Source organism: Oncorhynchus gorbuscha, linkage group LG19 (assembly GCF_021184085.1).
Source record: "Oncorhynchus gorbuscha isolate QuinsamMale2020 ecotype Even-year linkage group LG19, OgorEven_v1.0, whole genome shotgun sequence".
NCBI classification, from domain to species: domain Eukaryota; kingdom Metazoa; phylum Chordata; class Actinopteri; order Salmoniformes; family Salmonidae; genus Oncorhynchus; species Oncorhynchus gorbuscha.
The window spans coordinates 4218520-4233979 of NC_060191.1; the positions used below are offsets into that span (position 1 = coordinate 4218520).

Genomic DNA, 15460 nt, shown 5'->3' on the forward strand with positions numbered 1-15460 from the left:
ACAATTTATCCCCTCGGCGCCAGATTTAATGAATAGTAATTAACTACCCCCTTACTGATATCTCATCAATGATTTAATCACCCGGCCGTCGCCGGTTTGTACCACATATGTTCACTTCACTGTACTTTCAACTTGTCAGCAAATTATAAATTTACACAAGAATTCATACTTACTCGGAAATACTGATCAAAATTTAGACAGACTATACGACAATATGCAAAGTTTGATTTAACAGGTTTTGCTTACCTTGTTTATAGTGCACCTTTTAGATCAGTTTCCCGAGTTGAGCAGAATTGTTGTCCTCCCCCGAATTCCTTCACCCGTCTTCCTACAACCATTCTAGTGTTGTCCAACACCAAGCAGCAAAGGACACTTTAAAAAAGGCTTTCTACCTATATATATATATATATATATATATATATATATATATATATATATATATATATATATATATATATATATATATATATATATATACATTTGTTTTTACCTTTGTCAGTCTGCATCAGTCTCAATTGGATACGATAAGTCATGGACCCTCCTCTCCTGCCGGGGGCCAGGATGGAGGTGGATGTGGACCTGGGCTTTGCTCTCTTCTTTGTCTTCCTACTGTGTTCCTTCCTGCTGTTCACCATAGTGCGCTGTGCCCAGATGGTCCTGAACCCCTACAGCGCCATCTCTGTCGCCGCATACCAGAATACGGAGGAACAACCTGAGGAGTGACCTCACTCCACACTGGGCAGGAAATAATGTGAGCATAGTGGAGGAACCCCAGTCCAACTGTGGCTAGTGTGCTGAAGGTGGGAAGTTTGGTTTCATAGTTAGACTTGTGGGAATCAAGAGGAGCAGGAAGCACATGAAGGGAGTGGTACTTAAAAGTTTGGAGAATTCATCAGTCCACAGATCTGGAGATGAACATCACACACCATGATAACTTGGAAAACAGGAGCAAATGGGACCATGAGGATTTCAAATTGTTACAGTACAGTTTATGTTTAGGCAATGTGCTTTTGGGAAAGTCTACAGTTGTCAGCATGTCATGGACCAGAGTCAGATAAATGTAGGAATGACCACCATTTTAGTTTTTGTATTCCTAATCAGCCACTGCCATATCCACATCTGCTTTCCATTAAAACAAATAGGCGAAGCCATGAGAGAAGGTTTCATGACAATAAAAAACATACTTGAATGTCTTTAATTTGTGATGTTTTACAATATGCAGTCTAGGTTATAATAATACAAATGGATTACATTTCAAATCAAATCAAATCAAATGTATTTGTCACATACACATGGTTAGCAGATGTTAATGCGAGTGTAGCGAAATGCTTGTGCTTCTAGTTCCGACAATTTAGTAATAACCAATAATCTAACCTAACAATTCCAAAACTAGTACCTTATACACACAAGTGTAAGGGGATAAAGAATATGTACATAAAGATATATGAATGAGTGATGGTACAGAACGGCATAGGCAAGATACAGTAGATGGTATCGAGTGCAGTATATACATATGAGAGGAGTAATGTAGGGTATGTAAACAAAGTGGCATAGTTGAAAGTGGCTTGTGATACATGTATTACATAAAGATGCAGTAGATGATAGAGAGTACAGTATATACATATACATATGAGATGAGTAATGTAGGGTATGTAAACATTATATCAAGTAGCATTGATTAAAGTGGCTACTGACATATTTTCTATGGCGCTTTCCATAGTCTCAAAGCACTTGAAAAGCAAAAAACAAACTAGCAATATAATAACTAGCAATATAATATTATAATCCTTATAATATCATGACAGGTCAAGCAATAGAGGCCAAGTCTTTGAAAGCTGCAACTTCTGAAGAAGGAAAGGGTCAAATTCATTGGTTTTGAGCACAAGGAGCTGGTCAGAGGATGGTTGATGATTTCATGTCATTTTCAATAAACATAATACACCTTAATTGCCAATAATTAGTGAGAGTTAAAAGTAAGGGATGAGGTAATGGGAAGAACACAACCATTGACGAAGGATCCTACATGTATTCAGTCTGACTGAAAGCAGAGCATTGGTGGAGGGAAAGAGGTCCAGTCTACTTCTTTTCGGGAGGTATGATGATGCGATAGCATAAGAATTGCGCTGTTAAGATCAGAGGTATGTCTCCTGGGTATACACCTTCGTTCGAGGTGCACATACAGTGGGGCAAAAAAGTATTTAGTTAGCCACCAATTGTGCAAGTTCTCCCACTTAAAGCTACTACAGTACAATATTTCTGACTGCTATAGACTTTTGTTTTTTCCTATTGTGTTATTGACTGTATGCTTGTTTATTCCATGTTTAACTGTTTTGTTGTTTGTGTCGCACTGCTTTGCTTTATCTTGGCCCGGTCACAGTTGTAAATGAGAACTTGTTCTCAACTAGCCTACCTGGTTAAATAAAGGTGTTCTCAACCAGCCTACCTGGTTAAATAAAGGTGTTCTCAACTAGCCTGCCTGGTTAAATAAAGGTGTTCTCAACTAGCCTACCTGGTTAAATAAAGGTGTTCTCAACTAGCCTACCTGGTTAAATAAAGGTGTTCTCAACTAGCCTACCTGGTTAAATAAAGGTGTTCTCAACTAGCCTACCTGGTTAAATAAAGGTGTTCTCAACTAGTCTACCTGGTTAAATAAAGGTGTTCTCAACTAGCCTACCTGGTTAAATAAAGGTGAAATAAAACAATCACAAAAGATAGATGGTAGTTGCAGCAGCAGAGAAATATTTGTGTGTGAGATTTTAGTGCAGAAGATCGACAGGAAGTTTTGAGAGAAGGGTTCCATCCGACCAGGCTGACAGCTTGCAATGCTGTAGGATCGTTTTAGTGCCAAAGTAATGGGATGGGCTGATGGTTTTTGGGGATAGTGTATAGCAGGGTTTGATGGTGCAATTTAAGTTTTACCACATTCCCCTTTTTTGATCAAAATGTGCAATCCGCATTCCGACCTGCTAAGGGCAGCAATTCGTAACACAGCGTCTAGTCTGCCGGAAAGCCACAGGAAGAAGAAGTTGTATGCGGGGTATTGTGAGTGGTTTGTAGCTGTCTAGCTGAATGACTGGATACATGAACAATAATGATGGGTGAGTTCATTAACTTCCAATAAAAATTGTCTCGATTCATAAACAGTTTTTAGTTGCAGATGCATTATACGGTGAGCGGATATAGATTTAGAGAAGGCAACTACAAAAGACTGAACTGCTTAGTTAGTTAGTCTCCCTCCCCAGCTCAGTAACTTTCGAGTTAGCAAGATTGTTTGAATAAACTCAACTTGTCCGATAAATGAAGATCCACTGTGATTATGTGCACAAAATCACTTACTTTAAAAAGTGCATTTCCACGGGAATTTAATTTAAAGCTACTACAGTACAATATTTCTGACTGCTAAACGTGTCTTCTCCGCTCACCGCTGTGTGCTAACCTTTTCCCGTTGTGACGTTTGGGAGTTGTAGTTTAATTGTTCACTAAGAGGCTCTTTCCCCTATGTTAGTATGATATACAAATGGGGTAAAAGGTTTTTGATTACAATAGCTTTCATTCCAAATAACGAGTTTCAAATGTTTATTTTGATCTTCTAAGTTGAGTTAAATACGTTTATTTATAAGACTACAACTACCACGAGCACGGTCGATGTCCCTGAACAGTGGTCCCTCATTTCAAAACAATGCGACGATCACATGAAATTGAAAACACCAATGCACGACCTTTGTTACAATATAAACTACCTAGGGTGATATTTTAACCAGATTGTACAGGTGAGTTTTAGTCCCAACGTGTTTAATCGGCCCTGAAATTACAACAATGTTCAGAATACCGTGTAGTTAGCTAGTTAGCTAACACTAGCTTGATCAGTCACAATGTAATCTTAGCTAACTCTATAAAATCTCTCGCTTTCTTTGCCTCATCTTCACTCCGTTCTTTCTGTCTCTGCCTCCTCCCCTTCTACGCTACTCCCGTTGCTTTCTTACTCTCCCTCCCTGTATGTCTCAACCCCGGTCTCTCCATCGTGCTCTCTGCCTGACCCCCGTTCCATCTCTCTCACTCCTGTCTCCCCACAGGATGGAGGTGGAGGGCTGGGACTCTGGTCTGGAGGAGGAGCTGGGTGTGTCTCTGGAGGAGCTGAGTAAGTGGATTGAGGAGGAGGTGGAGAGGAGCGAGGCAGTCCGCCAGAGGAAGGCCCAGCTGGCTGAGCTCAAAGAATGGGTGGAGCAGAAAGAGAAGGAAGAGGAGGTGGTGGACAAACTCTTCAACAATGCCAACCAGTGAGTGTGTGTGTGTGTGTGTGTGTGTGTGTGTGTGTGTGTGTGTGTGTGTGTGTGTGTGTGTGTGTGTGTGTGTGTGTGTGTGTGTGTGTGTGTGTGTGTGTGTGTGTGTGTGTGTGTGGTGGGGGGGGCAGGGGATTATGTTTTGTTTCTTTCTTTCTCAGGTCTATAGTAGAGTGGAAGACTTTAGTGTGTGTGTGTCTCTGTGTCAGGTCTATAGAAGAATGTGAGGCCCGGCTTATTGTAAAATAGTGTAAAGGGTTGCGCTGATCGAATCTGGTATCAGGATAAGTATGAGACTGAGTCACCAATTTTATGCTATGAATTTTTTATTAGCTAAGCAATAAGTGGTAAATGCAATTTTTGTATATACGGGTCCGCTGTAACACCACGCAGGGCAAACAGAGAACTGGCCAACACCCTAAAGATATCTTCTGACAATACTCTGACAGTAGTAGTTCCTGCTTCCGAGCTGGCCTGTCAGAGTAGAGATCAAGTCTGGTTTAAATTTACTCGACCTATGTTGATTGTTGGCGCCCCAACTGGTCCCAGCCACCGGGCGCTCCCATTGGAAGGTGTAGTTGTTGCTGGGCAGAATATCTATGCGCTCATACCCTAAATACCGTACAGTTATCTCACATCTGGTTCTGGTTACTGCTAAGTTTGAGTTCTAACAAAATACAGTCTGTTTAACTGCCTACATGCTGTACGTGTCTCCCACAACTCATGATAACTGCCTACATGCTGTACGTGTCTCCCACAACTCATGATAACTGCCTACATGCTGTACGTGTCTCCCACAACTCATGATAACTGCCTACATGCTGTACGTGTCTCCCACAACTCATGATAACTGCCTACATGCTGTACGTGTCTCCCACAACTCATGATAACTGCCTCCCACAACTCATGCTGTACGTGTCTCCCACAACTCATGATAACTGCCTACATGCTGTACGTGTCTCCCACAACTCATGATAACTGCCTACATGCTGTACGTGTCTCCCACAACTCATGATAACTGCCTACATGCTGTACGTGTCTCCCACAACTCATGATAACTGCCTACATGCTGTACGTGTCTCCCACAACTCATGATAACTGCCTACATGCTGTACGTGTCTCCCACAACTCATGATAACTGCCTACATGCTGTACGTGTCTCCCACAACTCATGATAACTGCCTACATGCTGTACGTGTCTCCCACAACTCATGATAACTGCCTACATGCTGTACGTGTCTCCCACAACTCATGATAACTGCCTACATGCTGATAACTGCCTACATGTCTCCCACAACTCATGATAACTGCCTACATGCTGTACGTGTCTCCCACAACTCATGATAACTGCCTACATGCTGTACGTGTCTCCCACAACTCATGATAACTGCCTACATGCTGTACGTGTCTCCCACAACTCATGATAACTGCCTACATGCTGTACGTGTCTCCCACAACTCATGATAACTGCCTACATGTTGTACGTGTCTCCCACAACTCATGATAACTGCCTACATGCTGTACGTGTCTCCCACAACTCATGATAACTGCCTACATGCTGTACGTGTCTCCCACAACTCATGATAACTGCCTACATGCTGTACGTGTCTCCCACAACTCATGATAACTGCCTACATGCTGTACGTGTCTCCCACAACTCATGATAACTGCCTACATGCTGTACGTGTCTCCCACAACTCATGATAACTGCCTACATGCTGTACGTGTCTCCCACAACTCATGATAACTGCCTACATGCTGTACGTGTCTCCCACAACTCATGATAACTGCCTACATGCTGTACGTGTCTCCCACAACTCATGATAACTGCCTACATGCTGTACGTGTCTCCCACAACTCATGATAACTGCCTACATGTTGTACGTGTCTCCCACAACTCATGATAACTGCCTACATGCTGTACGTGTCTCCCACAACTCATGATAACTGCCTATACCTCAAGGCCACAGCGTTTCCGCTAGTCACATCATTCAAATGTTGCAAAATTTTGCTTTTAACATACACAGACTCCCTCATGATAGGCCAAGCATATTTTTAATCCTCACAATAGGACTGGTGTGTGTGTGTGATTCTCTCCATTGTGTGTGTGTGTTGCAGGTCCATAGTGGAGTGTGAGGCGCTGGTGAAGTCCACCTACAGTAAAATGGGTCTGGTCTACAAGGAGAGCTCTTCAGAGGATGAGGGTGGAGTGGGAGGGGTTCAGTCCTCTGATGTCATAGAAATTGACGATGATGATGATGATGATGATGTCATCGCTGTGGGCTTACGTACGTACTGCCACTTACTCCCAGTGAGCTAAACAATATGTTTACCAAAGGAAACCTGTTCAGAGGGGCAGCTCCAGGATAAGACACAGGAGTGAATGTCTAACCTGGTTTCTTTTCTCTCTTCTCTGACCTCTTTCCTCTCAGTGGTTCCACCCAAGAAACCTGGGATACCTGTCCATGATGCAATGGTGAGAACAAATAACTAGTCACACACACACTCGTGTTAATTGACCCTGTTATCTGCAGCTTTCCAGTGTTCCTCCCAGCCGGTGTTGAAGCTTGTCTCTCTCCCTTCGCTGTCTCTCTCTCCCTTCGCTGTCTCTCTCTCTCCTTTCGCTGTCTCTCTCTCTCCCTTCGCTGTCTCTCTCTCTCCCTTCGCTGTCTCTCTCTCTCCCTTCGCTGTCTCTCTCTCTCCCTTCGCTGTCTCTCTCTCTCCCTTCGCTGTCTCTCTCTCTCCCTTCGCTGTCTCTCTCTCTCCCTTCGCTGTCTCTCTCTCTCCCTTCGCTGTCTCTCTCTCTCCCTTCGCTGTCTCTCTCTCTCCCTTCGCTGTCTCTCTCTCTCCCTTCGCTGTCTCTCTCTCTCCCTTCGCTGTCTCTCTCTCCCGCCCCGTCTCTCTCTCTCCAGCCCTGTCTCTCTCTTCCCCATACATACATACATACATACATACATACATACATACATACATACATACATACATACATACATACATACATACATACATACATACATACATACATACATACATACATACATACATACATACATACATACATACATACATACATACATACATACATACAGTGGGGCAAAAAAGTATTTAGTCAGCCACCAATTGTGCAAGTTCTCCCACTTAAAAAGATGAGAGGCCTGTAATTTTCATCATAGGTAGACTTCAACTATGACAGACAAAATGGAGAGAAAAAATCTCCAGAAAATCACATTGTAGGATTTTTAATGAATTTATTTGCAAATTATGGTGGAAAATAAGTATTTGGTCAATAACAAAAGTTTATCTCATTACTTTGTCATTGCCAACAAAGGGTATATAACAAAGGTCAAACGTTTTCTGTAAGTCTTCATAAGGTTTTCACACACTGTTGCTGGTATTTAGCCCCATTCCTCCATGCAGATCTCCTCTAGAGCAGTGATGTTTTGGGGCTGTTGCTGGGCAACACGGAACTCCCTCCAAAGATGTTCTATGGGGTTGAGATCTGGAGACTGGCTAGGCCAATCCAAGACCTTGAAATGCTTCTTACGAAGCCACTCCTTCGTTGCCCGGGCGGTGTGTTTGGGATCATTGTCATGCTGAAAGACCCAGCCACGTTTCATCTTCAATGCCCTTGCTGATGGAAGGAGGTTTTCACTCAAAATCTCACGATACATGGCCCCATTCATTCTTTCCTTTACACGGATCAGTCGTCCTGGTCCCTTTGCAGAAAAACAGCCCCAAAGCATGATGTTTCCACCCCCATGCTTCACAGTAGGTATGGTGTTCTTTGGATGCAACTCAACATTCTTTGTCCTCCAAACACGACGAGTTGAGTTTTTACCAAAACGTATATGTATTTTGGTTTCATCTGACCATATGACATTCTCCCAATCTTCTTCTGGATCATCCAAATGCTCTCTAGCAAACTTCAGACGGGCCTGGACATGTACTGGCTTAAGCAGGGGGACACGTCTGGCACTGCAGGATTTGAGTCCCTGGCGGCGTAGTGTGTTACTGATGGTAGGCTTTGTTACTTTGGTCCCAGCTCTCTGCAGGTCATTCACTAGGTCCCCCGGTGTGGTTCTGGGATTTTTGCCCACTGTTCTTGTGATCATTTTGACCCCACGGGGTGAGATCTTGCGTGGAGCCCCAGATCGAGGGAGATTATCAGTGGTCTTGTATGTCTTCCATTTCCTAATAATTGCTCCCACAGTTGATTTCTTCAAACCAAGCTGCTTACCTATTGCAGATTCAGTCTTCCCAGCCTGGTGCAGGTCTACACTTTTATTTCTGGTGTCCTTTGACAGCTCTTTGGTCTTGGCCATAGTGGAGTTTGGATTGTGACTGTTTGAGGTTGTGGACAGGTGTCTTTTATACTGATAACAAGTTCAAACAGGTGCCATTAATACAGGTAACGAGTGGAGGACAGAGGAGCCTCTTAAAGGATAAGTTGCAGGTCTGTGAGAGCCAGACATCTTGCTTGTTTGTAGGTGACCAAATACTTATTTTCCACCATACTTTGCAAATAAATTCATAAAAAATCCTACAATGTGATTTTCTGGATTGTTTTTCTCATTTTGTCTGTCATAGTTGAAGTGTACCTATGATGAAAATTACAGGCCTCCCTCATCTTTTTAAGTGGGAGAACTTGCACAATTGGTGGCTGACTAAATATGTTTTTGCCCCACTGTATATACATGCATACATACATACGTACATACAAACACTGGTGGTGGTTAAAAATCAGAAAGAAGTTTGAACAATATCCACATGTATGTGTTAATTGTTTGTGTGTACTGTAGTTTAAGGAGGCGTCGGCAGCTCTCCAGCGTTCCTCCCAGCAGGTGTTGAAGCTGGCCCAGACAGTCAACAAGAACTCTTCTTCCGGGCCTGCTATACAACAGCCAGGTAATGGCACCAATGTGCAATTCTGTGTCTGTGATTGATGTATATCTCTGGGTCGCTAGGTGGCGTTCTCTCTTCAGTGTTGTCCATGATGGCAGTATCTTTGTGTGTGTACATACTGCACAAATGTTCATGTGCATTTTATATTTTGTGTAGGTGGCCCAGTGCCCATGCCAGCAGTGTTTGTGTCCCAGGCCACACCCAGGAACACACCCACCCAGCCTAACCCCTCCCTGAAGGATGATGAAATCAGACTGGAGATGAGTCTTCTGGGGAAAAAACGCACCAAGACCTGGCACAGCGGAATGCTCATCGCCATCAACCCTGTCGGTGAGACACACACACACACACACACACACTACACACTACACACTACACACTACACACTACACACTACACACACACACACACCTATGCACATGGTGAAGTTTGACATTGAATGTGTGTGTTTGTAGGTAATGGTTACAGTAAGTACAAGGTGAAGTTTGAGAACAAGGGGAAGAGTCTACTGTCTGGGAACCACATAGCGTTTCACTACCACCCCACCCTGGAGAGGCTATACGTGGGAGCCAGGGTGGTCGCCAAGTACAAGGACGGAAACCAGGTCTGGCTCTACGCTGGCATCGTGGCAGAGATGCCCAACAACAAGAACCGCATGAGGTGGGAAGCTGTGTGTGTGTGAGCATGTTTAAAATATCCTCTGTGTGTTTGGTGAAGGGTTGTGAAGCTGTTTCAAATATCCTCTGTGTGTCTGGTGAAGGGTTGTGAAACTGTTTCAAATATCCTCTGTGTGTCTGGTGAAGGGTTGTGAAGCTGTTTCAAATATCCTCTGTGTGTCTGGTGAAGGGTTGTGAAGCTGTTTCAAATATCCTCTGTGTGTCTGGTGTGAAACTGTTTCAAATATCCTCTGTGTGTCTGGTGAAGGGTTGTGAAGCTGTTTCAAATATCCTCTGTGTGTCTGGTGAAGGGTTGTGAAGCTGTTTCAAATATCCTCTGTGTGTCTGGTGAAGGGTTGTGAAGCTGTTTCTAATATCCTCTGTGTGTCTGGTGAAGGGTTGTGAAGCTGTTTCAAATATCCTCTGTGTGTCTGGTGAAGGCTTGTGAAGCTGTTTCAAATATCCTCTGTGTGTCTGGTGAAGGTCTGGTGAAGGGTTGTGAAGCTGTTTCAAATATCCTCTTGTGAAGCTGTTTCAAATATCCTCTGTGTGTCTGGTGAAGGGTTGTGAAGCTGTTTTATCCTCTGTGTGTCTGGTGAAGGGTTGTGAAGCTGTTTCTAATATCCTCTGTTTCTGGTGAATAGCTGTTTCTAATATCCTCTGTGTGTCTGGTGAAGGGTTGTGAAGCTGTTTCAAATATCCTCTGTGTGTCTGGCTGTTTCTAATAAGGGTTGTGAAGCTGTTTCTAATATCCTCTGTGTGTCTGGTGAAGGGTTTGTGTTTCTAAATCCTCTGTGTGTCTGTTTGAAGCTGTTTCTAATATCCTCTGTGTGTCTGAAGGGTTGTGAAGCTGTTTCTAATATCCTCTGTGTGTCTGGTGAAGGGTTGTGAAGCTGTTTCTAATATCCTCTGTGTGTTTGGTGAAGGGTTGTGAAGCTGTTTCTAATATCCTCTGTGTGTCTGGTGAAGGGTTGTGAAGCTGTTTCTAATATCCTCTGTGTGGTGAAGGGTTGTGAAGCTGTTTCTAATATCCTCTGTGTGTCTGGTGAAGGGTTGTGCTGTTTCTAATATCCTCTGTGTGTCTGGTGAAGGGTTGTGAAGCTGTTTCTAATATCCTCTGTGTGTCTGGTGAAGGGTTGTGAAGCTGTTTCTAATATCCTCTGTGTGTCTGGTGAAGGGTTGTGAAGCTGTTTCTAATATCCTCTGTGTGTCTGGTGAAGGGTTGTGAAGCTGTTTCTAATATCCTCTGTGTGTCTGGTGAAGGGTTGTGAAGCTGTTTCTAATATCCTCTGTGTGTCTGGTGAAGGGTTGTGAAGCTGTTTCTAATATCCTCTGTGTGTCTGTGAAGCTGTCTGTGTGTCTGGTGAAGGGTTGTGAAGCTGTTTCTAATATCCTCTGTGTGTCTGGTGAAGGGTTGTGAAGCTGTTTCTAATTTCTGTGTGTCTGGTGAAGGGTTGTGAAGCTGTTTCTAATATCCTCTGTGTGTCTGGTGAAGGGTTGTGAAGCTGTTTCTAATATCCTCTGTGTGTCTGGTGAAGGGTTGTGAAGCTGTTTCTAATATCCTCTGTGTGTCTGGTGAAGGGTTGTGAAGCTGTTTCTAATATCCTCTGTGTGTCTGGTGAAGGGTTGTGAAGCTGTTTCTAATATCCTCTGTGTGTCTGGTGAAGGGTTGTGAAGCTGTGTGTCTGGTGAAGGGTTGTGAAGCTGTTTCTAATATCCTGTTTCTAATATCCTCTGTGTGTCTGGTGAAGGGTTGTGAAGCTGTTTCTAATATCCTCTGTGTGTCTGGTGAAGGGTTGTGAAGCTGTTTCTAATATCCTCTGTGTGTCTGGTGAAGGGTTGTGAAGCTGTTTCTAATATCCTCTGGTGAAGGGTTGTGAAGCTGTTTCTAATATCCTCTGTGTGTCTGGTGAAGGGTTGTGAAGCTGTTTCTAATATCCTCTGTGTGTCTGGTGAAGGGTTGTGAAGCTGTTTCTAATATCCTCTGTGTGTCTGGTGAAGGGTTGTGAAGCTGTTTCTAATATCCTCTGTGTGTCTGGTGAAGGGTTGTGAAGCTGTTTCTAATATCCTCTGTGTGTCTGGTGAAGGGTTGTGAAGCTGTTTCTAATATCCTCTGTGTGTCTGGTGAAGGGTTGTGAAGCTGTTTCTAATATCCTCTGTGTGTCTGGTGAAGGGTTGTGAAGCTGTTTCTAATATCCTCTGTGTGTCTGGTGAAGGGTTGTGAAGCTGTTTCTAATATCCTCTGTGTGTTTGGTGAAGGGTTGTGAAGCTGTTTCTAATATCCTCTGTGTGTCTGGTGAAGGGTTGTGAAGCTGTTTCTAATATCCTCTGTGTGTCTGGTGAAGGGTTGTGAAGCTGTTTCTAATATCCTCTGTGTGTCTGGTGAAGGGTTGTGAAGCTGTTTCTAATATCCTCTGTGTGTCTGGTGAAGGGTTGTGAAGCTGTTTCTAATATCCTCTGTGTGTCTGGTGAAGGGTTGTGAAGCTGTTTCTAATATCCTCTGTGTGTCTGGTGAAGGGTTGTGAAGCTGTTTCTAATATCCTCTGTGTGTCTGGTGAAGGGTTTGAAGCTGTTTCTAATATCCTCTGTGTGTCTGGTGAAGGGTTGTGAAGCTGTTTCTAATATCCTCTGTGTGTCTGGTGAAGGGTTGTGAAGCTGTTTCTAATATCCTCTGTGTGTCTGGTGAAGGGTTGTGAAGCTGTTTCTAATATCCTCTGTGTGTCTGGTGAAGGGTTGTGAAGCTGTTTCTAATATCCTCTGTGTGTCTGGTGAAGGGTTGTGAAGCTGTTTCTAATATCCTCTGTGTGTCTGGTGAATCCTCTGTGTGTCTGGTGAAGAAGGTTGTGAAGCTGTTTCACCGTTGTCTGTGTGTTTCAGGTTCCTGATCTTCTTTGACGACGGTTATGCCTCCTACGTGACCCTGCCTGAGCTCTATCCTGTCTGCAGACCAAGTAAGAACCCTCCTTTCTGTCTTCATGTCCTCTCTTTCCTTTCAATATGCTCTCTTTTCTCCTATCAATCTGGTTTTGGGATGTGACCTCAGCTTACCCTCTTCACATCTTCTCTCACCATCTCTCCTCTTCCTCTCCCCATCATATTTTCTCCCCCAGTGAAGCGTACATGGGAGGACATAGAGGATGCATCGTGTAAAGACTTCATAGAGGAATATATAACGTCATACCCCAACAGGCCCATGGTGCTGCTGAAGGCAGGCCAGGTCATCAAGACAGAGTGGGAGGGGACATGGTGGAGGAGCAGAGTGGAGGAGGTGGACGGCAGCCTCGTCAAGATCCTCTTCCTGGTATGATGACATCATCACTGGGATTTGATTACCAGCCAATATTATTTATAGTCTGATTTAACATGACGGTCGCAGCATGTTATAAACGGGGATAGTTTAGTTTCTGGTTTTGAATCACATTTTTATACTACTTCTTCAGACACTCAACAAAATGTGAAAATAAGGTAGATAAGATAAAGCAATTAAATGACTGAAAAGTGGTCTCTGTGGTAATCCGTTTGTATGGTTATTTGTTCTCCTTCAGGATGACAAGCGTAGTGAGTGGATCTACCGCGGTTCAACCAGGCTGGAGCCCATGTTCAACCTGAAGACCAACTGTGCCAACACCCAGGAGAAGAAGATGGCTGGCCAGCAGAGGACACGCCCCAGCATGGGTAACACTCACTCTATTCAATCAATCATTTCATATATGAACAATCAAACCAATCACTTAACCAATCAATCCATCTTTAATAACCCAGCAGGATCACATATTATACTGTACATGACGGAACCTTGACCTGTCCTTCATTGGATAACTCTAGTCTCTACTTCATTGGGATGTCGTTAACCATTTTCTCTCTCTCTGTAGGAGCATTGAGGACCAAGGGCCCCGTGGTCCAGTATCACAGTGGGGGGAACACCATAACCCCCAGTGGGACCCCCACTAAATCCCCCCATCCCCTCTCCCCACCCTCCTCTATCCCTCCTACACCCTCCCAGCCCAATCAGCTTGCACGAACAGAGTGAGTATCACACACACAGTGTAAATCTTGTGACATTCCTTGAAAATGGACATCCTCTCTCCTCTCACTGCTACATTTACCCCTTTTCTCCCTGACCCCCCCTTCTTCCCTCCTGTTCCTCTCTCCTCTCACTGCTACATGTACCCCTTTTCTCCCTGACCCCCCCTTCTTCCCTCCTGTTCCTCTCTCCTCTCACTGCTACATTTACCCCTTTTCTCCCTGATCCCCCTTCTTCCCTCCTGTTCCTCTCTCCTCTCACTGCTACATTTACCCCTTTTCTCCCTGACCCCCCTTCTTCCCTCCTGTTCCTCTCTCCTCTCACTGCTACATTTACCCCTTTTCTCCCTGATCCCCCTTCTTCCCTCCTGTTCCTCTCTCCTCTCACTGCTACATTTACCCCTTTTCTCCCTGACCCCCCTTCTTCCCTCCTGTTCCTCTCTCTGCTACATTTACCCCTTTTCTCCCTGATCCCCCTTCTTCCCTCCTGTTCCTCTCTCCTCTCTCACTGCTACATTTACCCCTTTTCTCCCTGACCCCCCTTCTTCCCTCCTGTTCCTCTCTCTGCTACATTTACCCCTTTTCTCCCTGATCCCCCTTCTTCCCCCTGTTCCTTCTCCTCTCTCTGCTACATTTACCCCTTTTCTCCCTTCCCTCTTCTTCCCTCCTGTTCCTCTCCTCCTCTCACTGCTACATTTACCCCTTTTCTCCCTGACCCCCCCTTCTTCCCTCCTGTTCCTCTCTCCTCTCACTGCTACATTTACCCCTTTTCTCCCTGACCCCCCTTCTTCCCTCCTGTTTCCTCCTCTCACTGCTACATTTACCCCTTTTCTCCCTGACCCCCCTTCTTCCCTCCTGTTCCTCTCACTGCACTGCTACATTTACACCTTTTCTCCCTGATCCCCCTTCTTCCCTCCTGTTCCTCTCTCCTCTCACTGCTACATTTACACCTTTTCTCCCTGACCCCCCCTTCTTCCCTCCTGTTCCTCTCTCCTCTCACTGCTACATTTACCCCTTTTCTCCCTGACCCCCCTTCTTCCCTCCTGTTCCTCTCTCTGCTACATTTACACCTTTTCTCCCTGACCCCCCTTCTTCCCTCCTGTTCCTCTCTCCTCTCACTGCTACATTTACCCCTTTTCTCCCTGACCCCCCTTCTTCCCTCCTGTTCCTCTCTCTGCTACATTTACACCTTTTCTCCCTGATCCCCCCTTCTTCCCTCCTGTTCCTCTCTCTGCTACATTTACACCTTTTCTCCCTGATCCCCCCTTCTTCCCTCCTGTTCCTCTCACTGCTACATTTACCCCTTTTCTCCCTGATCCCCCTTCTTCCCTCCTGTTCCTCTCTCCTCTCACTGCTACATTTACCCCTTTTCTCCCTGACCCCCCTTCTTCCCTCCTGTTCCTCTCTCTGCTACATTTACACCTTTTCTCCCTGATCCCCCTTCTTCCCTCCTGTTCCTCTCTCTGCTACATTTACCCCTTTTCTCCCTGACCCCCCCTTCTTCCCTCCTGTTCCTCTCTCTGCTACATTTACCCCTTTTCTCCCTGACCCCCCTTCTTCCCTCCTGTTCCTCTCTCTGCTACATTTACCCCTTTTCTC

At 44.7% G+C, this 15460-nt stretch overlaps 2 protein-coding genes across 2 annotated transcripts in view; both read left to right on the forward strand.

The window, feature by feature from the left end:
• The first annotated feature begins 531 nt into the window (after nucleotides 1-531).
• Nucleotides 532-723, forward strand: LOC124005933 (cortexin domain containing 2-like). Its single transcript, XM_046315576.1, has one exon. The coding sequence runs from the start codon at nucleotides 532-534 to the stop codon at nucleotides 721-723; it is 192 nt and encodes a 63-aa protein (XP_046171532.1).
• Nucleotides 724-2956: 2233 nt separating this feature from the next.
• The window catches only part of LOC124005934 (histone-lysine N-methyltransferase SETDB1-B-like), a 31372-nt gene continuing 18868 nt past the window's right edge, over nucleotides 2957-15460 (forward strand). The window contains 11 exon segments of the mRNA XM_046315577.1: nucleotides 2957-3098; nucleotides 4074-4277; nucleotides 6399-6568; nucleotides 6713-6756; nucleotides 9080-9185; nucleotides 9339-9512; nucleotides 9638-9842; nucleotides 12716-12789; nucleotides 12949-13139; nucleotides 13384-13513; nucleotides 13711-13864. Of these exon segments, the coding sequence (XP_046171533.1) occupies nucleotides 3070-3098; nucleotides 4074-4277; nucleotides 6399-6568; nucleotides 6713-6756; nucleotides 9080-9185; nucleotides 9339-9512; nucleotides 9638-9842; nucleotides 12716-12789; nucleotides 12949-13139; nucleotides 13384-13513; nucleotides 13711-13864 (1481 nt within the window). The 5' untranslated portion in view covers nucleotides 2957-3069.